At 44.4% G+C, this 26,030-nt stretch overlaps 1 protein-coding gene across 2 annotated transcripts; it reads left to right on the top strand.

The window, feature by feature from the left end:
* The first annotated feature begins 1,071 nt into the window (after positions 1-1,071).
* On the top strand, positions 1,072-25,677 carry asrij (OCIA domain-containing protein asrij). Of its 2 annotated transcripts, none has more exons than XM_089566034.1 (8): positions 1,072-1,156; positions 1,724-1,793; positions 2,998-3,051; positions 6,443-6,490; positions 9,509-9,655; positions 18,468-18,622; positions 20,947-21,216; positions 25,524-25,677. In XM_089566034.1, exons 2-8 carry the CDS (start codon positions 1,765-1,767, stop codon positions 25,559-25,561), a joined length of 741 nt encoding a protein of 246 aa, XP_089422160.1. In that variant the 5' UTR covers positions 1,072-1,156; positions 1,724-1,764; the 3' UTR covers positions 25,562-25,677. The 2 variants fall into 2 exon arrangements, with proteins under 2 accessions (XP_089422160.1, XP_089422159.1); XM_089566033.1 differs by having other exon boundaries at positions 1,076-1,156; positions 9,523-9,655.
* The last annotated feature ends 353 nt before the right edge of the window (positions 25,678-26,030 follow it).

Here is a 26,030-nt window from a genome sequence, read left to right as displayed (position 1 = left end):
ACCGGTCCCGGTGCGAGAGGATCGTCGGTATCGTAAACACTATAGCATCGTATTACGGTGAACTAGAAGTATATCGATGCCTGTTAGCACAAGCACAGCCAGCATATATGGCCAGCATGTGCGCGGAGGTAGTAGCGCTGCTGGCGCTACGCGAATAATATTTCAGAGAAAGAAGATTATTGTCACGCTGTGGGCATAACAGCAACATTACCCAAAGCGAAACTATTCGCTTGTCTCCAGTTTATCCTCTTGTTTTGGCTCTCCTCTCTGAACCCTGGCCTATCCCCCGTCGTAGGTATGTGCCATGTCACTAAGGCAACAACAGCAGCAGCAATGCGATGCGAGGTGCCCATGACCCTCTTAATACCACGATTAAATATTTATTTGTGTCGATCAGGGTTCTCTCTGTCGAACCTTTGTGAATCATGTGGCAAAACTGAATCACCTGATCACTTTCTCCTCCTGTCGGTGATTTGCTTCTCTGCGAAGAGCTTATCTGGAGATTTCCCTCTCTGGATTAGGGCTTCCTCTTTCTATTCCGGTTCTTCTCTATTTTGGGGAAAGCGCCAGGGGCTATGGCCTAAAACCAGTGTGTGAGTATCTTCATGATTATATCATCAGGGCGATTTTTTCGTTAATTATCTCCTTTCAGTCAAAATTTCACACACGTCGCCCCGATTGCGTCTATATATCACTACTGTTCGAATGTGCAATGCACCCTGGCCAGTCCTCCACTGTGGGTATGTGCAACTCCACGTGAGGCAAACAGCAACAGCAGCAGCATCTGTGGTGATGGTTAACACGAAATTAATGAGGACAAAATGTGTTCTCGAATGAATGACCGTCAAGATAATCCGCCCCGCCTCAAACTACACTTTCAAATTGCCCGCCTTTTAAAACCGTTGTGCTCAGCAATAAGCAACCTTCACACTAGAACCACTAAAACAAATTTAACGAAGCTACTTAATAACCATGGTACGTTATTTTGCATATTCATTTGGAAATTCGTGTTTTGTTACGGGTGAAATTACCAAAACTCACTTCAGAGCGCGTCGATACTTGCTGCTAAAGAAAAATGGCGACTTCCAGTGATATGCTGCCTCCGTCCGAAGTTGCAGCCGGTGGTTACGACCAAGATCGGAGACCTCGGCTGCAAGTGAGGTTTTGAGGGACATTATTGAGATTAAAATGAGAGCCCGCAGTTTAGCTGTCTTTTGTGCTTAACCCATAAGCCCTGCGCAGTTCTGACAAGTCTGGCAAGGAACTTCGATTTGTTTTTCTCTGTGGTCTGTGCAATGTCGGCATTTCTGAAACCTAATCTCTTGACTGTCTTTCTGTTTTAGTAAGCCGCCAAGGTTATAGCCGTTTGCACTTTGGCAAGAAATAAAAAAAAAAAGTTGAGAGTAGTCGCTCAGAATCCTTGCTAACAGCGAGAAAACATTTATTCGCACCCCAACTTAAATTTTCATTGAAACCTGTTTCAAGTGCAGTGTGCTTACACGAACTTCATCGGAGTGCACAGTGTTGCAAATGACGCGCATTTTTCATCAGAAATTGATCACACGAGCCCCGTACCCGCATGATCAGCTGATCTTCCCTGTTCATCGATGCCTGCGTTTCATACAATGCCCTCTTGTTGACACACTGCAACTCAAATTACACCATCCTGTTCGCATTCCGTCAATCGCCGGTAGCTTTACTGCTCCCCTATCTCTATTTTAAGGGCCATGTTTTAACGCCGGAAGAGATCAGAGTCTTCCAAGAATGCAGCCGGGAAAGCTTTATATACCGTGGTGAGTGCCCTGTTCGTATCTCATAAGTTATTGCTTGAACAAATAACTTCGTAGTCATTCACAGTCGACAGTGTGGTAACGGCTTCGCATGTTGTGTGCCAATAGGGGTTTGCAGCTTAAGTGCAGTTATTGCTTATTTTGAAGATTGCATGAGAGACGGGAGAAGTACAGCCTTTTTCAAAAATTTGAGCCCACGGGATTCGCTTCTTCACCACGCCGTGTGGCTCGTCGTGCATCCCCAACGTTCCAAATCTGTCGAACGTAAGAAGAACACTGCTCATCACGCTCCGAAGTTTAGAGAGATATATATAAGTTTTATTTTTCAGCTCAAGGATTCTGCAGGAACCTCTTTACACTCCTTAAATGTAAAAAAATTGGCTCTAAAATTTTGACAAAGGCTGCACAGGTTACGTGCAATGCAGTTCACAAATATGGGAAACGGAAAGAAGCATGCAAACTAAAGTCATTAAGGCACGGTGACTGAATTATGGAAATTTCAGACACACACAAAAAAGTGTACGCAAAGCTGGCTGAGGTGGCACGACAAATTAAGCAAGAGGTGACTAGTAAGGTGAAAGCGTGAATCCTGCTTTTTTTTTTTTTTCAAATTTAACCAGCATTGTATGGTGTACAAGCTTCATTCACTAATGAGCAAGGCTGTGAACTAACATTGACATACAGAAGGTTTTCGAAGCCACTTGAATTCAAAGAAATGCAAATTTTGTCCACGCACATTATAAGTGGTGGATATAAGTTATCCTGTGGGCAGGTTGTGATGATACCACAAGGCCACGCGGCCCACCTACCTCCTAGCCTCCTAGGCTCGGTTGCTTCTGTGCAGGTTTTTCGTCGATTTTTCGCTAATGGTCAACGACGCCGACACCAATGACAACGCCGGATTTTCTGCAACACGAATTCCTTAATGCTGTCACATTTACAGATGCTCTTCAATTGAGATTTCACTGCTCGTTAGAGTTGTAGGTAGTCAAAATTATTTGGAGCACTGTGCTACTGTGTGCCTTGCAGCCACTGCCTTAGCTTTTGCTCATAAAGATCTATTAATTATATCAGATTTTGACATTGCTACGTGTGCATGGTAATTGCCCAGCAGTGGACATAGATAAGCTGATGATGTTGATGACATGTGGACATGCTGTGATGCCAATGGCCACTGACATTACCTCTTTGCATTCTATGCCCTCAGCTCTACCTCTCGGGCTTGCTGCTTCCATCGGAGTCCAGTATGCAGTCAAAGCTGGTACGATGACATTCTCAAAGTGTACCTAATTTTCCTAGTCCAATTGCAAACAAGACTTGTTGCCTTATGCATAGGGACTGGCTGTCAAATTATTGTTTCTCCATTGGCCATCTGCATTGTTGTTCAAGTGATGCCATGAGCAACGCAATTTTTTTTCGCTATCTGGACGTCCAACCACCTTTAATTTAGCGAGCACTTTAGTAATGATTAGATTTGCAGTCTTTTTTTCTTTTTTATGTAGAAATGCATTCATTAGGAATAAAAAGAATGTTGAGAATTCCATTGTGGTTAAGCGTTAATAGAAGACGGTTTTGAATTAGATCGTGTGGAATATAGTCCCCTTATAGAGTTTATATACAAGCCAGTTTGTAAGGGAGCATTAGATTTTAAACTTTGAAAGGAAAAGTAACATGGTGAATCTGCTTCCTCCAGTTTAGTAGAAAGATCAGTTCAGATCTTGGGTTGTGGGCTTAATAGAGGATTTTGGTGGCTTGTAAAATGGTCACAGCACAAAAACGACATCACGAAAGGAAGAACAGGACACACACAACGCTGAATATCAACTCATGAGTTTATTCAAGAAAATGGTCGGTATATACAGAAAACAAAGTATGACACCGCAGGGAAAAGGAGACCGTGTGACTGAGAAGGGGTAGATTTACAATCTGTGGAATAGGTACTCAATTTCTTTCGTGGTTAATGAAACAGATGGGTTTGCGCATGTCGGCCTTAGTTGTCTATGTTCCATAAAACACAACACAATACAAGATGGGTCACCCACATATGGAGCATGGTGCTTCGTGATGTGATAAGCTTCTATAATTTTCCTTATTAGCCAAGATCTACCCTTGTCCAAAATTTGGGAGGTTTGGTACCTCGGCCGACATTCTCCTCCGCTGCAAGTTCGATAGTGGGCCGCCAAGTTCCCAGATACGGCTATACTATCTACATTGTATTGTGTTCTAGTAGACATACATTTAAACACCTGCCTGTCTGGCCGACATAAAAGCCGCCACACATCCAGGGCAAAGAATAGATTACTTCTTTTGAACATGGGACAAAAGGGTTTCGATGATTGGTGTGGCAAGCATTTTTATGAGCCTCCGGTGATCTTGCTGAATTTACAAGCTCGACCATTTTGATGAGTTTGCTAGGAGCAGGAAATAAGACCCTCACTTGTTGCTGATTGTCTATTTTGTTTAGTTGATGGAAAAGGCTGTGAAGATATGGAACCACCGTTGTCTGTTTTTTTTGTCCAGAGCGTCCAGTGAAAGGTTGTAATCGCCTAAGCTTTTAGGTGTCATTTTTCGTTTCAGTTTTTTCTCTGCAGCAATCAAGATTTGAAACCAGCTGTGAGAGAAGCCAGCTGTCGTCAGCCTTGCTATTTGATCTTGAAAGCTAGCGTCTACGCAGTGCCCGTGAGATTTCTGCAAGGCGTTGTACATACGCATGTCTGCTATTGCCCTTTTCACCAGTTTTTACTGTGCAGACTGGTATGCTAAAAGAGGGTTAGTAGCTCTAGGTTCGTACTTCCAGCAGATGTGAGAGGCCTTGAAGAAAAGCTTAAGGTCAAGGAACCTGATGGATGCATTAATTGGTTTCTCTTGAGTCAAAGTTAAAGGAATACAGGTGCAAACAGAAAGTATCCTAGGTGTCTGGAACAGTTTTTAAGGCGGAAGCCTTTAATGTCTCATCGTTGTAAGCAGTAGTTGTCGACAGAAAATGTCACGCTTTTCAATTGGTGGAAACGGTCGTGACGTCACAGTGTGCAAATTTCAAACGGGGCCAATTGTACTTTGGCTAGTAACCATGCGACCAATTGAAGGGATCGTATAGTGATGCTCCAAGTAAGTGGGACTGAGCTTAGTTAATTGCTTAATTACCAATTAGCCTAATTAGCTTTACTAGTCAGGGCATATAAATAAATAAAACCGATTAAGAAATTGGTCGAGCTCAGGAATCGAACCCCGGTCTTCGGCGTGAGAGATGAGCATGCTATCCACTCCGCCATGCCAGCTCGATGGTTTGGAATGAACAAAGGCGCGTCTAGTGAATAGGGTGTCTTCACTCACTCTCATCCTCCTCCATTCCCTTCTGGCGAGGTTTAGGTGTCCACAAATACATTTCCTTTCCTCAAAAACCAATTTACCGACGAGCGAGGCGTAGAACCGAATGGGCGATGGCGTTCTGTGGACTCCTTGGCAGCGTTGCAAGACGCTGTCGCGTTCCACTCTTAGGGGCGAAGCTTAACATCTTAACCACACATCAGTGACCACACTTTAGGTCAAAAAAGTGCCCCCCTGAATTTTGTGAGACAGTTACTGCGTAATTTCCTTTCTTCAAATACAATTTTCATTGTCTTCATTACGGCTCCTCTTTATCTATCTTATTTAACTCCCACTTCCTCCCTTCGTCTACGGTGCGGTTCAGGTGTCCACCGAGATGACAGAGAATTACTGCGCCATTTCCTTTCCTCAAAAAGCGTTGCGTTCAAAGGGCAAGGCATCGCGCCGAACGGGTGGTGGCTGGCGTTCCGTGGACTCCCTGGCAGCGCTACTGTCGCGTTCCACTCCTAAAGGCGAAGCTTAAGCGGCATTAATTAGCAGTTAATTAGTATTCAGACATTAATCAGTAATTAACCATTAATTAGTGATTTGTCATCACTTAGTAATTAGTACTCAATTGTATGTGACGCCACCAGTGCCACAGAAACAGCGAAGGTGGTGCGGAAAACGCTTCCGCCTCTACCCACTTTAGACAGTGGAAGTGCCCCCTGAATTTTTTTGAAGGTCTCAGTGGAGCATTCCAGGAGCAACTAGGAAGTCGTCGACAAACCTAAACACTTTGACTATGCTTGAGTCGTGAAGACTGTTCGCTAAAATTCTGTCACATGTAGCCAGGAATATATCACTAGGAATGGAGGCAGTCGTTGACTTTATGTATATACCTTGCTTTTGAAGGCATTTACTATTTTCCGGCGTGGAAAATGTGGAACGCAGGTACAACGACAATAAATCCAGGAATGATGTCGTTTTCACACTGTGACCACGTTACAATGACCAACCAACTCGCCCATACCTCCACCCTCATTTTGATGCTTGCTTGCTATTAGACCTCGAACAGTAACTTTTGTCTCGTTTATGTCACCAGCAGCATTGGAAAATACCCCTGAAAAATGCTACATTTAAGAATGCCACTTCCTCGCATTTGATTTACTGCCACCTCTCTAAGTCAGTAGAGGAAATAGAGTTTTTACTAGAAACCTAACGGTGTACGTGTTTACAGTGATGTGTAGAAATTTAAGATAATGTTAGGCTGCTCCAAGAGGGGCTCACAAGAGCATTTCTGCAGTCATGCTTTTCTAATGGTTTCATTCTCATCTTCATTGCAGGTTACATGGCACCACATCCCAGGTTTGGGCCCTATTTGAAGATGTTAGGTATTAATTGTTCTTCATCCTGAATTTTCATGAGCACCAGATGAGGCTTGAAATTGTGTGTACTTCTGTGTTGGCGGGAATCAGGCTAACAGTATAACCAAAATATAAGCTCCTTACTTAAAAACTTGCAGTTCAGGTTTTAATAATGACATATGAGTACTCTTAGAGGGCATAATTTATAATGTGTCGATCACATGTGCACCGGGTGTTTTTTATAATCTGTGCAGGTTTCTAATTAAGAGCCGTGAAAGATATGGCAATGCGGCCTCTACAGTTGGATTGTATGGCATGATAGACATTATTATGTTCGTGCTACTAGGTAGTTGCATGGCGGTTAGTTAACTAGTATTGCAACTTCTTTAGCTTTTGTTTTTAGGATACAGAGTATATTGTGGAATGGGAGGGTTTTGATATCACAAGCAAACCCACTTTTTTTTTTTCATTTTTAAACCGGTATTTAGTTCAAGATATCAGGCATGGAAAGATATCCGACATGGAGGCACGCAAAACTAGCTGGCACCAAAACAGACATTCAACATGCGCCAGAAGTGGTATGGCTAGGATTATTCATGCAATGTTGACATATTGGTAGGATTATTTATTCAATAGTGGTAGGATTATTCATTCAATGTTGACATTGTACTGCCACATGCATCCTCTCTCAGTTGCAGCTTTGCTCACACTTTTTCTCTCTCCTGTTCATTGTCAGCCAACTTTCCTGTTGCCATTGCCATCTATCAACATATTTGGTTGTTGAAAACTTGGTTTGCATTTACAGGTTGTACAAATAGTGTTCTCTATTGAAGTGGCGCTGTGGACCAACTGCATCCAATTTTTTTCCTTTGTAAATATCGATTGCATTGTTCTTCTGGACTATGTTGATCTTTGTCCGGCAGAAAAAGATGCATATAATATTGAGAAATTACATTTTAAAAGTTTGTAGAGCTAGGCCTGCCAACTTAGCGCATGAATCAGCAAAAGCTGTTATAGCTTTGGTTTAGCCACGTAGCCCTGCATTCTGCCATGGGACCATCCTCAGATCGGGCATTCTTCCATCCTCGTCATAACTTCCTCTTTCCACAGCAGTCACCATCTGGCCTCTTCGCATAGCAGCCATCTTCCGGTTGCGCAATCCTCCACTCTCGCCAATACCTCTCTCCCCCCTACCCCCTGAAAGTGGAGACGGGGATTTTTCTCAACTTTTACATCAACCATGGCGGGCTGGTGGCAAATGAGTTGAACATAATTCATGAACCATTTGCATTCACTTGCCACGGTGGGCTTGAGGCAGTTCAACCGCTGCCTGCCTCCTGTGGCAGATGGAAAAAAATTGATTCACTAATTAGTTAGGTTCTTACGGCTGATGCTGTAGCTTCCATGATAGAATGCAGGGTTCTGGTTGGTTGGTGTATGGGGTTTAGCGTCCCAAAGCGACTCAGGCTATGAGAGACGCCGAGTGGAGGGCTCCGGAAATTTCGACCACCTGGGGTTCTTTAACATGCACTGACATCGCACAGTACACGGGCCTCTAGAATTTCTCCTCCAAAGAAATTCAACCGCTGCGGCCGGGATTGAACCCGCGTCTTTCGAGTCAGCAGCCGAGCACCATAACCACTGAGCCACTGCGGTGGCTGAATGCAGGGTTCTGTGGCTAAACCAATCCTATAGCAGCTTTCACCAACAAATTTTCCGGCCACTCGGTTCAAACTAATGCTGTCTACACTGAAAAGAACTCAGTGATCACAGTTGTGAAACAAGTGGTATTGTAGCCTAACCTCCAGAGTCGTGATTGAAAATCGGTGTCAACGCGCTGCAGTTTACTTGTGAAATCAGCCAGCAGTGGCAGCATCTGTATTTAATTTCTATCTTCTTTTCTAGCTTATAAAACCTCCATTTTCAGCGAAAGTACCATGTTTATCGTGAGAGTGTGGTAATTAGTTGATGAAAGCCAACTTCAGTTTTTCCTTAGAATCCCAGTAAGAAGCACTCATCCAGTCTCTGCTTCTTTGGTGGAGGTCACTCACAGAAAACTAATATGCGCAAATGAGTGGCATTAGCAGGCGTGCCCTTTTGTATGTGTGCATGTTAGTGATGGTAAAAAGTGATGACCAGAAAGGCACAGCATCCATATTTCACCATCATCATCATCAGCCAGACTGTGCGACTGCAGGGCAAAGGCCCCTCCCAAGTCCCTCCAATTAACCCTGTCCTCTGCCAGTTGTGGCCACCGTATCCCCGCAAACTTCTTAATCTCATCTGCCCACCTAACTTTCTGCCGCCCCCTGCTACGTTTGCCTTCTCTTGGAATCCACTCCGTTACCCTTAAGGACCAGCGGTTATCTTGCATTCACATTACATGCCCTGCCCAAGCCCATTTCTTCCTCTTGATTTCGACTAGGATGTCATTAATCTGCATTTGTAATCAGGGAGTAATTACTCATTGGCATCCACCCGAGCGCAGTCATACGGCTACAAAGGAAAGCCTTCCTTTGTAGCCGTGTGGCTGCGCTCGGATGGATGCCAATGAGTAATTACTCCCTTATTACAAATCTACTCCACCTTGGGGAATTCCCCTAAACATTTGACCAACACAGTTCCCACTTCGAGTTATTGATCAATTCGCTCTCGCCTTACCATAAGCTTGCCGTCCTGGTTAGCTCAATTGGTAGAGCGACTGCTCCGGTGTAGCGGTGGTCCTGGGTTCGAACCCCGGACCAGGACGAATTTTTCTTTAACTACGAAGTTTCTGAGAAAGCTGTATAGCTTTCCTTTGTAGCCGTATGGCTGCGCTCGGGTGGATGCCAATGAGTAATTACTCCCTTATTACAAATCTACTCCACCTTGGGGGATTCCCCTAAACATTTGACCAATCTGCATTTGTTCTCTCACCCATTCCGCCCACTTCAGATCTCTTAACGTAACTGAGTCACCTAATTTACCAACTTGTTCCGATTGCAAGCTTATATTTTGGAGTATCGTATCATGCGACGTCATTTCTCTTGTATTCATGCCTTACAGTTCTGTTCTTACAGGAGCCGGATTTGTAGGATGGATGATAGGAAAATTCTCCTATCGTCGCCAGTGCGAAGAAAAGCTTATGAAGCTTCCAAACAGTGTCATCGGGGAAGCTCTTCGACGAAAGTATGGCATGGCCTCATCTGATGCGTGAGTCATTTGTCTGGCTTTCAAAAATGCATCAAGTTAACAAATCCTCCGGACTTAACTACTTCTGTCATAACAATCATACGAGAAAAATATTGCGCTGGATGCTCATTGTGCATGCTGCAAAATTCTGATTTCAGGTTTCTCCTCTTAATTTATTATTGTTTTAAGTTATAGGTTTCACTCTGAGAGGCAGTACTTTTTAATCTCAAAAACACATATGAATTTCATGACTGTGAACACTTCAGTGCAAATTGCAGTAGCATAAAGACTAAACTATGACACTTTATGATAGAGAGCTGCTGCACAAGAAAAATTCTTCTGTTGGAAAAGTGAATATTTTGATTATTAGCACCCTTGTCATAAAAATAGCATCAATGGCTGAAGTATGCGTGAACATTAGCAGGATAATAGGAAATCTGGGGAAGTATGGCTTTGCAAGCAATTCTTGTGTTGCCATGAAGGAGTGGTGTATATCCAGCACTATAATTTACCAGCTATCATTAAATTAATTTAAATATACACTTGCACCAGAAGTTGTGCCATTCACAGAAGGCTAGGAAGGTGAGCAGCTGCCATACAAGAACAAAAGCATCCTTGAATCAATGCTTTCACCCTGCTGCATTCAGCTGATTAGGACATTTCATATTTGGTACCATACCCCTGCCCATTCAATTGCACTCATATCATTGAATAAAAACGAGCACATAAAATTGCAGCAGAAACATGAGTTCGACCACTTGCATACGGACTGCATAGGATAGTCCTTAGTCTGTTTCCTCTCTCATGGAAAAGCCACTGTCCTTAAGAAGTGTCCATAGCCATTGATTAAAATTAACCTCACTCCTAAATTGTGGTATGAAGGAAGCTGTGTTTAATGGTACATTTGCAACAGCACAGTTCGGAGATGATTTTACACTTGTTTTCCAGTAATGCATGCATTTTTGCCATGAAATGTTTTTAGCTGCCATTCTCAGCCAATACAAGCAAGCATCATCTGAAATTGCAGAAAGCCTGAGGCTCAAAAGTTCCCAACTTTTCAGTCCAGATGTTAGCCAACAGAACTTGCCACACTATAGCCCCAGGTGAAACTTTTACCAGTGCCAAAACAAACAGAGCAGTTTTTTGTTTTTTTTTGATGCTTTAGTCCGTTCAGCCACTGCCACAGGCTGTCGTGATGAGTGTTCTAACTGGTAACCTGTCGCACCATGCATTCTCATGTCGTCTTCCTCAACTTCCGCCCCACTGTCACCTTGCGGTGACATGATACGGGTTTGTGAAGCAGCAGAGAGTAAGGACAGCGCAGGCTCAAATAGAGCATGTTCATTGCTCAGTAGAACATGGTGCACCTGTGTCTGTTTCTTGGTGCTTAGCCACTGATGGTGACAGCCGAGCCTGTCCACTGCTCGACAATGCTCAGTCTTCACGCCCGTAACTAGTGGCAAGTTCAAGTTCACATTCGTCCTTCCTCCGCCCAATTCTGTGCACATGAGTTCTTCCCTGCTACGTTGATCGCATTAAAGTTTTTTCTATCACAAATAGCATCACAGAGAATTCAGTCTTCTTTAGTTGCTGTAGACAGAAAACGTGCACTCTTTTATGGGATCTCGTTAAGCCGACCCAGCTGCAAGGCAAAACCTTGCAAAAAGTTCATTCTGACAATTACTGCTCCAAGCCATCTGCTGTCTCGCAGCATTTTAGGTTCAGCACATGTGTTCGTGTGAAAGGTGAGCCTGTCAGTAACTTTGTGGCATTGGTCAAAGCCTCTCTGAACATTGCAACTTCGGAACTGAGCTTAGCATTATGTTGACAGACCGCATCGTGTGCGGCATCAACGAGACAGCCATGCAGACGAGGCTGCTCGAGAAAGCAGACCTTATGTAGGAAGATGCTGTAAAACTGCACTTGCCATGGAAGCTGCAAAGAAAGATGCCAGTGAGGCAGTGAGCTCAAGCAGAACTGTGCTTCCCACGTGCCAAGTGGCAGCATCTAAGTGGCATGTCACAAGGTACTGCTACAGAGACGAACACATTGTAATCTGCGTGCAAGCACATCAGCTGTACATGCAATTACTGCAGGAAGCAGGGACAAATTGGTTGATTGCCCAACTGGAAAAAAGATTGCACTTCATTGTGAAAGGGAAAGTTTACAGTCACATGCATCCACATCTCCTGCTTGCAAAACATCATGTGGAAGGTGTCAAGTCAACACTGTGCCACCGCGGTGGCTCACTGGTTATGGCGCTCGGCTGCTGACCCGAAAGACGCGAGCTCGATCTCGGCCATGGCGGTCATATTTGATGGAGGCGGAATGCCAGAGGCCCATGTACTGTGCGATGTCAGTGCACATTAAAGAACCCCAGGCGGTTGAAATTTCCGGAGCCCTTCACTACAGTGTCCCTCATAGCCTGAGTCGCTTTGGGTCATTAAACCCCCATAAACCATAAACCAAATCAGCACTGTTGACAGCACTTCTGCTGACGTGTTTGACATTTGGCCAGTTGACACCATCGTGCCTTCGCTACCATTTACCGTCACCATTTGCAGTAAGCTACTGCATATGAAGCTGGACACCGGTGCGAGCGTTTCTGTCATCGAAAAGAGTCGTCTTCTGGAGCTGCTACCAGCGGTATATATCATGCCGTGTGATGTACTCCTGTGAAGCTACTCGGGCAAACTTACACAAGTTCAAGGTAAAGCAGATGTCACAGTGTAGACAGAAAAGCAGTGCTACCTTTGTTCCTGAGTGGGGAATGTTCACTTATACTTCTGGGCCAAAACTGGATTTTTAGAGCTGAGCATTGGCGGTGCTCACGTGGAAGCAGGCATTCATGCTGTTCTTGATACTATAAAGGACCTTGTTCAAGCATTTCCTGAATTGTTTGAACATAGCTTTGGAAATTTCAGAAGTCCAAAAGCACAGTCCATGTTCTGCAACATGCTCTGCCCAAGTTTTTCAAGTCGCACCCCCTGCCCTTTACCCTCAAGGATGGAGTGTCACAAGGCCTTCAGCATCTACAGAGGGAAGGCTTCCTGGAGCCAGTTGCTTCTTCAGCTTGGGCTGCACCAATTGTTGTTCCAGTGGCTAAGAAGCATGGACGCATCTGGATTTTCGGAGATTTCAAGGTTACCATTACTCCAGTGGCTGTTGTTGAAAAGTATCAGATTCCAAGAAATGTTTCACAGTCTTAATAAGATCATCATCATCGCCAAACATAAAGGCCAGACCTCATAGCTCATCTGCGAGGCACACAACATACATAACTACGGTGACACGTGTTAGTCAGCCGTCGGTGGCTCTGATTCCACAAGAGTTTGCCTATCTTAGTCAGTGACTCCATTTGATGGTACCCGATGGTAAAATTTACCCGATGTGCTTGATGCTTCGTATTTTGCTTGCCATGTTTTCTTTATATTGCTGCCTTTTCTGTTGTAGTAAATCGCTTAATTGCTAGCCAGCGCTTGTGTCTGTGTTGTGTCGTGTTGATGAAGACTCCAGAAAGTATGTCACGATCTCCAACACATGGGATTATTCCAGTATTCACGAGTTCCTTTTGGCGTACCATCGGCACCAGCCTTGTTCCAAAGGAAAATTGAGAACCTTTTCCGAGGGCTGGCTCATATTGCTGTATGTTTCACTCAAATCCTCGTCACTGACTTGAATGATTCAGCACACCTTTGCAACCTCACTGCTTTCCTCTCTCGACTTCGTGATAAGTTGAAGTTTGACAAGTGCCATTTTTTCGTCCGACAAGTTGAATGCCTTGGCCACATCTTTAGCAAACAAGGGCTGTCTCCAAGTTTGAGCAGGGTATCTGCCATCTTTCGGGCACCTACACCCCGTGACATCAAGAAACTAAAAAGTGTTTTAGGACTTGTGAACTTCTGCAGGCGTTTTCTACTTAACCTTTCCAGACACATCTATCGTCTGCATCTGCTTATTGTGTACGAGAAGAAATGGATGTGGGGAAAAGAGCAAGAAAGCATTCAGCGCAGTGAAGCAGTTAGTAACATCTGCCTCAGTCCTAGTGCATTTCATCCCAAGAAAACCACTGTTTCTCTGCTGTGATGCCTCTCCGTACGGGATTAGCGCAGTTTTGACACACTGAGAATCTGACAGCCAAGAACAGCCAAGACAGCCCATTTGTCAAGTTGCAGCCAACTTGACTAAGAGATTAGTCTTCGTATTTGGAGTTGAAAAATTGCACTAGTACGTGTGGGGCATTTTTTTCACTGCTTATAAGGTTCATAAGCCACTGCTAGGATTACTGAGTGGTGTCAAATCCATTTTAGTTCAAGCATTATTACCACGACTAGTCAGATGTGCATTGAAACTTTCTCCATAAGCTTGTGTACAAACCTGGTCTGGACTTGGGTCATGCGGATGCCCTCTGTAGGTTGCCGTTACCAGCAAACAGCGGGGCTGTACCTGCACCTGCTCAAATGTTCATGCTTGAACAAGCATACCCAGGACTTTTGTCACCTGCCATTGTGGCACAGACTACAAAAAATGATCAATTCCTGAGTCATGTAGTTCTTGCTGTCCTGCGAGGGGAAACACTTTCACCAGGACCAGAAGGACATCCATCCACAGCAAGGAGCAGTGAACTGAGCCTGAACGAAGGTTGCTTGTTGTGGGGTTCCCAAGTCGTTATCCCAAAATCTTTGCGAGCCAAAGTCCCCATGCTACTTCATGCCGGACATCCTGACATTGAGAAAAGCAGGACAATTGCCAGAAGCCACGACTGGTGGCCAGGAATTGATGGCGACATCACTAAGAGCGTGAAGAGCTGTGCAACCTGCCAAGCTTACCTGTGTGCACCACAATGCATTCAGCATATGCTGTGGCCATTTCCACTGAGACCTTGGTCAAGGCTTCACGTAGATTCTGGAGGCCTGTTCATGGGTCGCATATTCCTAGTCTCTGTTGACGCCTATTCAGAGTGGGTCAAAGTTTCTCCAGTGACGTCAAAGTCAGCGGATGCTGTTAAAAGTGCACTGCGAACAGTATTTGCATAGCATAAACTGCCAGATCTCATTATGTGCAATAATGGACCTGGCTTTGCTAGTGAGCAATACTTGAAATTCTTGAAACGTAGTGGAATACGTTGCTTGCTTGTACCTCCCTACCATCCAGCTTCGAACGGTACAGCAGAGCGCATTGTACACTGTTAAGATTAAGATCAAGAAAAGTGGATCTGGGTCATTCCATATACAGATTTCACGGTTCTTATTTCATTCTAGTACCACACCACATGAAGTCATAGGCAGAGTATCGTGTGAAACACTCATGGGAAGAAGTTCAATGCACCCTTGAATGTTCTTCGTCCAAGTCTACGCATTTCAGTGCTGCTAAGACAGCTTAGGCAGGAGCTACAGACCGATGGGTACCTGTTCTTGCTAAATGTGGGCTACAGCTTACTCGTAAAGAACTTTCATCAGGGGCCGCCGTGATCACCTGCACTTGTCAAAGAGCACTGCAGGTCAGTCAATAGCTATGTCCTCTATTGAAAGAAGTCTCTGAGACAGCCGCTGGACACCTTCTATGACACAGGATATTTACAGCATCCACCAACTGTGCCTGACACCGACTTCGTTGTTTTTGCAGACTCTGGCTCAGCTGTGAGTGCAACTAGTGGCACAGAAGTGACAATGTGATTATGACCGGTGGCACAGAAGAGACTGCTATGAACTTTCCTAAGTCAGCGTTCAGAATGCCTCAGTTGCGAAGAAGCACTAGAAGCCGCAAGCTAGCGCAGTGCTACTCCCCATAATGCTCTTCTTTAACTGTCTAATGGGGAGGACTGTTACAGTTTCATTCTCAGTCTGGTAGTGGTGCCACCTTGTGGCAATGCGATAGAGTTTGCGAAGCAGCCGAGAATAAACATGGCATGGCTGGAGTAGAGCATGTTCGTTACATAGTGGAGCGCGGCACCTCTCTGTCTGTTTCTTGCATAGGTCAGCACACTCATTCATGAGTACACTCATATCATCTCACTCACACTCGCGTCTGTGTGAGTGGATGTGAATGTGAGTGCGAATGAGAGGATGCGGTCATGGCTTGTCGTGAGTGCGAGTGAGTGGAGGTGAGTGTGGGTGGTCGTGAGTGTGAGTGGAGATGAGTGTGAGCACAAGTGAGTGGATGTGAGTGTGAGCAAGTAGATGTGCGTGTCAGTAGAGATGAGTGGACATGAGTGATGAGTGGCTGTGAGTGGTTGTGAGTGGACGTGATTGGCAAGATGTGAGTAGCGGGTGAACGCGACAGCGAAGTTTGTTGCATATATTTCACGATGACAGTATCCGCGTAGCTATTTTCATGTTTACAGCTGAGGAAAGTTAATATTCTTTGCCGAGGGCGCTCGAGGCAGCATAAGGCATAATGCCGGTGTCTTTAGACGACTGAGTGAGGATTCTGCTTGCATGGGAACTGAAATCTTTCGTTGCTGTTCACCCTACTAATTAGCCATTAGCATTGGTGCAGGCCCTTTGTGGGTGTAATTAGCCGCTACTAGTTGTGTCAGATCCTTGGATAAAATTTTTCAGCGCTACTCCTAGCTAATCATTATCTAAGGGGACGCAGAGTCTGCCCATACCTTTTTTCTGTCGGAACTGTTCTACCACTGTTTACAGTGCAGTTCAATTTTTGGCCATGCAGGTTTTTTTTTTTGATGATACTGGGGTCTGAGGACTTATGATGTTTGCATTCCAAGAACTGTTTACTTGCCGGGTCACTTTGAGGCAGTCTCTTCAGGTTCTTTTTTGCAGTTAACAAAAGACATATGCGTCATATTTTTTGTGGTTTAGAGAGAATGAAAATTCCTTTGGAAGCGCATTGTTACATTGATGCCTCAGTGGCGCAGGGACTGCCTTCCTCTGCCGATGTTACACATGAAAGTGAAAACTATTGCTCAATACTATTTTGTACATTATGAAATTCCATCACACTGAAATGAATGTTTTATAATCACTCCTTATCTCTGTGCTCCGTTTTGACCATAGGGGCCTAGGTGACAGGAGTTTGGGGGTGGTGGGGTTGGCATTCAAAAGTGCAGCAAAAATTTTTCAGCTGCTTTCGCATAACTTTTGTAAATATTGAGGTACAGTCTTTGTCAAAAGTAACCAGGCTGCACGTTTTCCTTCTCAGTCATATATTAAAGCTATTATGCCAGCCCTCAAGGACTAAATCTCTGGTATGGTAAGAAGAACCCCTGTTCTCAACTTCAAAGAACTTTTTGATCTTTAGGGAAGCCGAGAGGGCTCTGTTATACGAATGAGAAGCAAACCATGGAGCCTGGTTACTTTTGACAAAGACTGTACATGTTAACATATTTTATCTGCGGCACTTTTTTTCCATCGCAGCATTCATCATTTGCAGATATCAACAACAGTGTTGGCCATGCAGCAGCATGTAATGAAAATGGCATTACAGTGAACTATTGTCATTCTCTGAAAATGGTATTAAATTTCCCATGTGGCAGGAGGGTCACATACACGTTGTAGCCATACTAGTCGTTGCTTGTACACATATACACCAAAACATATTCACCGTGCCTTGCACTGAGAGGATTGAACTAAACTTACAGTGGGAGGACAAACACAAAAACAGCAGTTGTTTTGTGACTGACATGGTGCTTTAGCCTGCTTGGCTCTCAGGTTTTCGTGGTGTAGCAAGTTGCACTTCCAGGTCCCATATTGGCCGCTATGAGTTCGATTTCTGGCTAACATTTCACTCTTTGATTTCAACATCATGGCTTACCATGAAACAATGTTTAGAAACACTGTAGTCCCTGCACAGTGTACTTCTAAAACATCAGTCAGTACTCTAAATTTAATTTTTTTAGATTGCACTTTAGATATCTAGAGTTTTTCAGCTTCCCTTATCTAAGCACCATTCCACTGTGGCCAAACCTTATTTGCAGAGTTTAATGCAGCTTGTTGGCTTTCACAATACGTTATTCATCAATAAACTGGCTAAAGGGTCTGCATCTCTTTTACTGTGGCTGGATTCACTCGCCAGCACAGCATGGCTGGTTTGATAAAGGAGTTCAGGAGACCAAATGTCATGTTTCCTAACTGTTGTCACCCTCTGGAAAGCCAAGCACTTGACCAGGGGCGCACTTGTGTCCATTAATAAACCAAGGGGTCTTGCGTGTGACCCAGGGCCATCTGAAAGTGCCTTAGCAAGGAATTTTCTATTTTCAGTTGAAGTTACTGAACAGTATGTGCGTGCTACGCATCAGGATGATACTCTTTCTTCCCGGGGAGCGAGTGACACAGTGCATTCCGCATGTTCACCTAGCGCTGACCTGAAGCACGCACCGCCTCAAAAGAGAGAAAGTGAAAGTGACAGTGATCTCGAGCTGTGGTCAAGACGTTCGTCGAAGCCTGCCACTGTTCCTTGTGATCTGTGATGTCCCTCATTTGCGCGTGACAGTATGTTAATATGTTGTTCTTTGTGTCCCATATATAGAGGATGAGGCCCAGTTAAGAAATGGGTGGTTATTAAGACAGCTTTTTTTCAGCATCAGGTACTTAAAGATTCCATAGTGCAAGTTCTAATGAAAAGTGGCACGTGACAAAGCTGAAGAGACCCTTTTGCAAGCTTCAAACGTCGATGCATGTCAAGGGGCATCAAAGTAACTGTGAAGGATGAGGTCAGCAGCCAGTGGAATTGGAATTTAGAAGGGGCTACAACCCTATGGCGGCTTTGATGAGAGTGTAACAGAAGTTTGAGCTGGGCTAATGCTTGTTTTGGAACACCTTTGTTTTAATTATTTTCGCAAGTTCTCATTGCTGCCCTTTTGATCGCTTTGCAGTTTTCGTGGAAGTCCTGTGGACCATCTTGGCGAGTTGTCGTCTACAGTCTCTGGTCAGGACAGGTACTTGGGTGACCTGGGTTCGCAAAGTCTAGACCTGCGTAGCTACAATGCACCCCAAGGACTAGATGACAGTCAGAGGCCGTCTCTGGACAGTAAGTACGCAAGCGCAATTTTTTTTGCCGTTAGCATCCTAGATCAGGAGTGAGCAGATTTTGACTTTCATTAACACATTTTCATCTGCATACCACTGCAGTGTAAAAGGTTGCATGCACAGTTCACTAGCGTCTTGATATTTTACTGCCACTGTGTTTATTTTGTGCACTCACTGCTTGGTCATTTTAGTGCCTAACACCCTGTTTCATGAACTGGTTAAAGAATATGCAGTGACCTTGATTTGATGGTTACTTGAAATCTAAATGCAGATCCATTTTCACCTCTCTTTGTCATGTGTATGGATGGCAAATAGCAGCAACCTACCTCTTTCATGTTAACTCATGTGTGCATGTGCATGCATGCATGTTAACTCAGATGAAAAAACAGCTTGTTCATTAATGTAATCGAGCAGTTTCAAATTCAGCCTGTAATATCTGGCCATTTCCAAATCAAGGTGTACTATTTGACTTCTGCAGTGTTGTGAAGGTTTTAATATTTTATACTGCAGCACCCAGTTTTGTAATTTATAGGTTCCAAATAACTTTGCTGTTATTTCTTGGCCAGTCCGCTTGTCAATGGGCATTAAAGGGCAACAATAAGGGAAGTGAGCGGTTCACTACACTGGCAGATTAGCCATTGAAAACTCTACCACCAATGTCTTTTCTGCACATTAAGATGACTCTGTTGCCAGTTAATTCAGCCGCAGGCACACCTCCAGCAATTACACAAGTTGGTGAGCCAATAGCTTTACTATAGATATCTGATCTGAGCATGCTGTTTATGAACTATAGATTCATTGTCAGAAGCAAAAGCAGAAGTCCTGATTGCTGGTCAAATCAAAGTAAATCATGCCTGCATAATTATTTTCATAACACCTTCACAATTTAAGCTATTGCTGCAATATTTTATTTTATGATTATTTTTACCCTTTCAATATTTCTTTTTATTGACTTTGTGAGCATTGAGTTTGCAAACATTGACTTTGTGAAGCATGAAAAAAACATTGATGAAGCATGAATTTTGGTTTTCAAGCAAGAAATGATTTTAGCTCCCATTCTCACAAATTATGGCCAACATCGTCTAGACACCGCAGCGAACCTGATGCTGAACATAAGGGCGAGCACTTTAAAAATATCCTCAAACTTTCATTCCGAACTGTATCCAACAGACAGAAACTTTGGCCCCATGTTGGATTCCAACAAGTGGCAACACTAACAGAATGGGTTCATTTCCCAATGCCTTACACCTCACACCAACCGTCACCGCAGCCTGTTGTGCTGGGTGTTTAACCGGTAGTAACCCCACCCATTACCTCCTCGTGGGAAGCTGCTCTGTCCAGCTCTAGTCCGGGCAAGCAGTAATGGCTTATCACGTGCGCTGATCGTGCGGGCCTGGAGGAGAGCAGAAGCTATCGGAGTTCTGGACAGAGGACCCCACCCACGAGTACCAGTCTCCTGGTCACCCTTTCTAATAAATATTTTTCACCACTGCCACCTCACGCTGTGTATTGGATGCCATCATCTGTGTCATCTGTCATCCATTTGTTCTGTGCCTCGAATGTTTATGAAGGCCATTGAAGAGCAGGCAAGTGCTGTGGTGCTTCAAACTGTGAAAGGGACCTTATGAATGCAGGAAGAAGCATTGAAAGTGATGCTGAGTACAAAAAAAAATGGCTGAGGCTTAGCTAATGTTAAGCCTAGTCAGATGCGAAGCATATTGATGGCTAGGCTTGGTAATACATGGCTTTCCTTGGTTGAATACTTGGTTAATTTAGTACAACCACTAGAAGCCTTTGTCGTGGGGGAAGACAATGGCATGGCTACAGCGGAACGCCGACTAACCCCGAGACGCGCGTTGGGTGAGCGCCTGGATTGCCATGGAAGCCGCGTCCGCCTGCCCGGTGGAGCGATCGTTTCACCTACACCGAGTGTGAACGCGCGTTCGAAATGCGCGGGAGTGTGACGTCACCATACCACGTGATTCACACGGCGTGCAACCACAGCGACGGCACAAGTTGGAGCCCCGTTTCTCTACTGTCGTGACGTCATCGTGTCACGTGGTGTGACGTCATGTATCACGTGATTTGGAGGCGCATAACCACGGTGAAGGGCTGAAGTGGTAGCTAAAGTAGTATGCTTCGCATAAAAAAAGAAGCAGCTGAACTTGGTGGCATCAGCTTCATCGCATGTCCTCATGCTCCTCTACGTTGCCATCCTGTGGCCATTGCCCCCCTTCTTTTGTTTTGCTTTTGTGCCAGATCTCTTGCTCCTTCCCCTTCACCGGCACCTCCTTTTGGTCTTGTTTTTCCTTCTCTTTTGTCCAGACCCAGTAGTTGCCGAGGTGCCAGAAAATCTGCCGCCAGCCAAGTACTCCACAACGTATGAAGAGCTGCGCAGGAGGAACAGGGAAGAGTACGAGAGACGCCTCTCTGCACCGCCGCCTGCTTCGCACCTGCCGCCTCCGGCACTGTCGCAGCCACCTTTGGCTCCTCAGTCACCCACACAGGCTTCTCAGGAGCTGGACGAAAGGCCACACAGGGGTTACCCTTTGAGGCCACCCTCCACTGAGCATGCACCCACAACTGGCAGGCCTGGTGAGTCTGGCCTGGCTGCTTTTGTGGAGCCTCGGCACTTTCCTAGTCTTGTCTCGTTGCAAAGCTGTGCAGCTAACTTCAAGGCTTGTTTTTTAACCAATGCAGTTACGCTCTTCCTTCTTCAAGGAGGCTGTGCGAATTTTGTGGCCCCAAAACAAGCATGTCATTTTAACTTCACGGTGTTATTCACCTAGTCTTGGTCATTTGGGCGTCCCCAGTGCCTGTTAGGGTGCTGAAATTGCACTGTCTGTTTCAGGGTATTCAAGAAGTCAGTGTTTTACCACTGATGTTGTTTTATCTTTGGCAGCAGGAACATGCACATATTGATTTTTCAATTTGCAGTGTACGCAAAGGGAGTAATTTATTGCTTCAGTACTCTGAAAACATAGGAAATATTTTAAATCAGCTGTCTTGCAACAGCCGATACATACGAGTAGGCATTGTCAGATTAAGCTACCAAATTGTGTACAAAACAAGCGTAATGCTGTTCACTGTTTTTTTTTTTTTAAACGTTATGAGAAAGAGGCTTAAAAGAATAGAACCTTCTTTTGGTCCTACTTGTGGTGGCAGTTCTGTGTCTGTGCACTAGAATGGGATGTGAAACGAATATTATATAACCACAGAATTTTTTTGTATCCATCATAAGGAGTAGATGTGCCTTAATATCAGGAGCAGATTGGTACAGCGGAACACAAGATTGCGGTTGAAAGCCTCATAATGATTCGTCGCTCTGAACAGCCATTGAAAACATAACTGGCGTCAAGGTTGTTGTGACAAATAAAGCAGAACATGGTAGATGGTTACTGTACTTCCATGCCTCCACCTTGTTTTCTCGTAGGCAACTAATACAAATGTTGCAAGCGCAGTTTTTCAGGTGCCAGAAATTTGGGAATGTCTGATTTTCAACACCTCTGTGCCACCACTACCATCTCTGTGGATTGAATGTCCCAAACAGTGACCAGAATATTGGATGCGCTACATGTCGCCTCTTAGCTTTTAGGGAAGATCCGTGCAGCCACTAGTGTTGCGCGACATGGCGGAGCAAAAGGCTTTTGCGGACCAGTCTCACTTGGAAGTTGTTCTCCTTTGCTGTTTCTTCTTTCCATCCCACCAAACTTTGTCCCAAGCATTATCTATCAGACCCACACTGCAAATATGCCTTTCACCATAGACATGCACTTACCACATCGCATCTGTTCACCAGTATATGTGACATGCTCACGTGATGGGCCAAATTTCTTCTTTCATGTTTTGGTTTGTTGCACAGCACTCAATATTTGCAAGCTTTATCCACAGCAGCTCACCAGCCTTTGTCGTTTCATTCTTGTAGTCCATAGACTGTGTCAAGTGCAGACACCATTTTTGCTTAAGGGGGGAGCCCGGTCTTGAAAAGAAAATTTTATTAATGTAGTCATAGTTACGAAATTTTCTGGGCACATGTATTTTTGTGTACTTATTCTAGATATGTCATTTAATTTCATGTAATGCAGTTCCTTGAGCATTTACGAAATTTTTATGCAAGTGTTTTGCGAAGAGTTTTGAAGAAAATTTGCTGTGGGAAACTCGCTAAAATGTATGCCATTGGGTTCTCTTAATGCCAAAGAATGCAATAAGGGTAAAATTGTCATCCTGCCTATCATAGAGCTCGAGTTGCAGGGTACTGAAGCTGCCACTTCAGAAACAGCAATACAGACTTTTCTTCTCATTTCTGAAGCGACAACTTGAAAACCCTTTAACTTGAGTTCTGTGATAGCCAGGAAGACAATTTTACCCTTATTGCATTCCTTGGTGTCAAGAGAACCCAATGGCATATATTTCGGCAAGTTTCCCGCAAGAAATTTTCTTCAAAGCTCTTCACAAAATACATGAATAAAAATGACATAAGTGCTCAAGGAATCGCTTTACATGAAATTAAATGTCATATTTAGAATCGGCACACGAAAATACATATTCCTTGAAGATTTCTTAACTGTGACTTCATTTTTAAATTTTTTTCAAGACCAGGCTCCCCCCTTAAAGGCAAGGTGTAGCAGCTTTCCTTGGCTTAATCACTGTGCCAGAGAAATAAGTGTTGCCTGCTGTGATTCTTGACTGCTGACATAGGCGACAGCAGGAAAGAGGAGAGTGATGCATTACAAGCCTGGCTAAGGAAAGTGAGTCTCGCACTGCAGGTATAAATAGCTACTATGGAATTTGGCAGCTGTGGTGCTTCAGTCTCAATTACAGACAGTGCTGTTCCATCACACGCTGTGCTTAAGGTTGACTGCGCTTGCACCAGGGACAGCCAGTTAATTTTGAGGAGCTGCTGTGTGCAGCTGAGGCAGAAAATGCATATTTGATACAACCTCCAATCACAACTTTCAACTTTCGTTCATGGCAGAAGCCTCAAACTGATCTCGCCACACAGGCCGCACTGACAAACTTTACCTCCCATGGTACAGAAACAAGGAGGGGGGTAGGAGAAAAAAGGCACAGTCTTAAGCAAAAGCATGCAAGGAAGCAAAAGGCAGCAAAAGTAGCTTAGAACACAAAAATCCACCAAATAAGTGAAAAGCTCCATTGAAGCAGCGTGGCCCGTCAGTTACTTTTTTTCTTTTTTTGTGTCCTAGTTTTTTTCCTCCCGTAGTTCGAAGTTTCAAGGCCTTTCTCACAAAAAAAAAATGTGAGGAATGGCTGGATGTCAATGAATTTGCAGCTTTGGTTCAGCACAAGATAAAATAAGGGAAATAAGTTCAGTTAACAAAGAGGGTTCAACTTAAGGACAACACAGCGAGCTGTGGAAAGGAAAATGATAGGTGCAACATTAAGAGAGACGGGAAGATGGTAGAGTGGGTCAGGGAACAAATGGGGGTTAATGACATCCTAGTCGAAATCGAGAGGAAGAAAGGGGCTTGGGGAGGGCATGTAATGCGAAGGCATTCAAGGCAAGATAACCAAAGGCCCTTTTGGGTAACTGACTGATTTCCAAAAGAAGGCAAGCGTAGAAAGAAGTTTGCGGGGAGGGGGTGGCTGCCGCTGGCACAGGACAGGGGGAAGTGGAGGGAAAGTGGGCATAGTCAGGCTGTTGATGATGATGATGAAGAAGTTCAGTTCTTCCAGAAGAAGGGCTGACATGTTTAGGGCCAGCAGGTTGCATGTTTCAGACCCCTGTCTACAGTGACAACCCAGCACCTGCTGATATAAGGGCCGGCTTTGCTGCAAAAGCATAGAGGAGCAAGCAGCAACAAATACGGCAGGCTCCCTTCAAGACAAACTTGAAGAAACCATGAAAATTTGTTCTTCTCATCAGAAGTGCCCCAAAAGTGACATGTAAGCCTGCTAGATATGTAAGAATATATGCTACTACATGAAAACAATGAATGAAATGGCTGTGCCTTGAGAAGATGGAATGAGAACATTATTGCAGTATAGATGAAGCAAAGTCATGTCATCCTGCTTGGAAAACAGCAGTTTTTTTTTCGCTCTCTCTCTTTCACAACCACTGCTGTTTGTATTCTTTTTCCTTTTTTTTCCCCCCCACTGGCTACGAATGTTTCAAAGGTTTCCAGGTGGCTAGCCATGGAGTGCATGCTGACAGTCTTTTTCTCCATCTTGCTGTTCTCAATTCTTCTTCATCCCGGCTGTTGCAAGATGTACGAGCAAGTGCACCACGTGTCTTTTCATCCTCCGCAAGCAACGCGTACGCAGCACGGGTATCCGGCCATCCCAGCAAACCAAAAACCTCTCAGAGACGTCTCTGAGAGGTTTTTGGTTTGCTGGGATGTCAGATCTCTGCACCGTGAACATGCTTTTTGCGATGTCACTTCAGTTGAAAATTCGGCTCACATCTACGAGTAGGTGCACTCCGTCCTCCCCGCATGCACATGAAAGCACTTCTGCCAGGAAGCTTCCTTACACCTTTGCGCGAAGGTGCAGGAAAGCACATTTTTCTTTTCTTTTTTTTTTGTTTGTGTGTGTTTGCCTGCTTTCCTCGAGAGTGCCATGTGAACGTTTTCTGCAAGTACCGTTACGCATTGTCGCCATAGTTTGCGGTCAGTGCGAAAGTTTGTCTTAACCGGAGGACTCACAAAGCTGTTCGTCTTAAGTGGTTTTTTTTTTTTAGATAGAATCTATGGGAACTAACCAAATTTTTTTACGTTGTTCGTCAGATGCGGGATTCGTCCTAACCGAGTTCGTCTTAGCGGGAGTTTACTGCTCATTTTTCTAGTCGCTTCCAGACTAAAGGGAAAATAAATGAATTCATAACAGTGTGGCAAAGTGAAGCTTGCAGATCAGTCACCTAAAGTAATGTGTCTTTTTGTCAACAGGCAAGAAGAACAAGTACGGCGACTCATGGGAGGAATAAGCACTTTTCACCTGCCTGAAGTTGCTCCTTTCTAAGTACAAAGAAAAGGGACTTGGAGAGCATCTGGCAATAGTATGCTTTAACCGGGAGTTTAGTAAACATGGATTGTTCATACACTGTGTCTCATGCACTTTCCTTTGTGGAAAGTACTAAATAGCTGTTGTGAACTTAATAGCATTGAATGTACTTTGTTTTGATAGAAGTTGAGAACGCTGCTCCTGGCATGAGGTGGCAAACCCAACTTCAGCCCACAGAGGAATGGTTCAGCCAGCCAAGTAGACCGGTGTGGAAGTCTATCACGAAGTCCAAATGGAGAGCCCCATCACATGAATTACATTGTTTACCTCATCGAAATATAACTCTGCTAAAGTTTTCAGTTACTATAAACCTTTACAGTGAGGTTTAAGGGTGCTGCAATGTTCAAGGCTAGACTGTGGGAGGCTGGAGAGTTGAAGCATGAAGCTCTCAC

Source organism: Amblyomma mixtum, chromosome 1 (assembly GCF_055824585.1).
Source record: "Amblyomma mixtum isolate Tamu chromosome 1, ASM5582458v1, whole genome shotgun sequence".
Taxonomy (NCBI): domain Eukaryota; kingdom Metazoa; phylum Arthropoda; class Arachnida; order Ixodida; family Ixodidae; genus Amblyomma; species Amblyomma mixtum.
This window is presented reverse-complemented; position numbering and strand designations above follow the sequence as displayed.

Bases quoted from the DNA above. Each gene is read 5' to 3' on its own strand.
- asrij (XM_089566033.1), top strand. From the start codon at position 1,076: ATGGCGACTTCCAGTGATATGCTGCCTCCGTCCGAAGTTGCAGCCGGT. The intron at 1,157-1,723 runs GTGAGGTTTTGA...CTCTATTTTAAG, and splicing joins ATCGGAGACCTCGGCTGCAA to GGCCATGTTTTAACGCCGGA. The intron at 6,491-9,522 runs GTATTAATTGTT...CTGTTCTTACAG, and splicing joins GCCCTATTTGAAGATGTTAG to GAGCCGGATTTGTAGGATGG.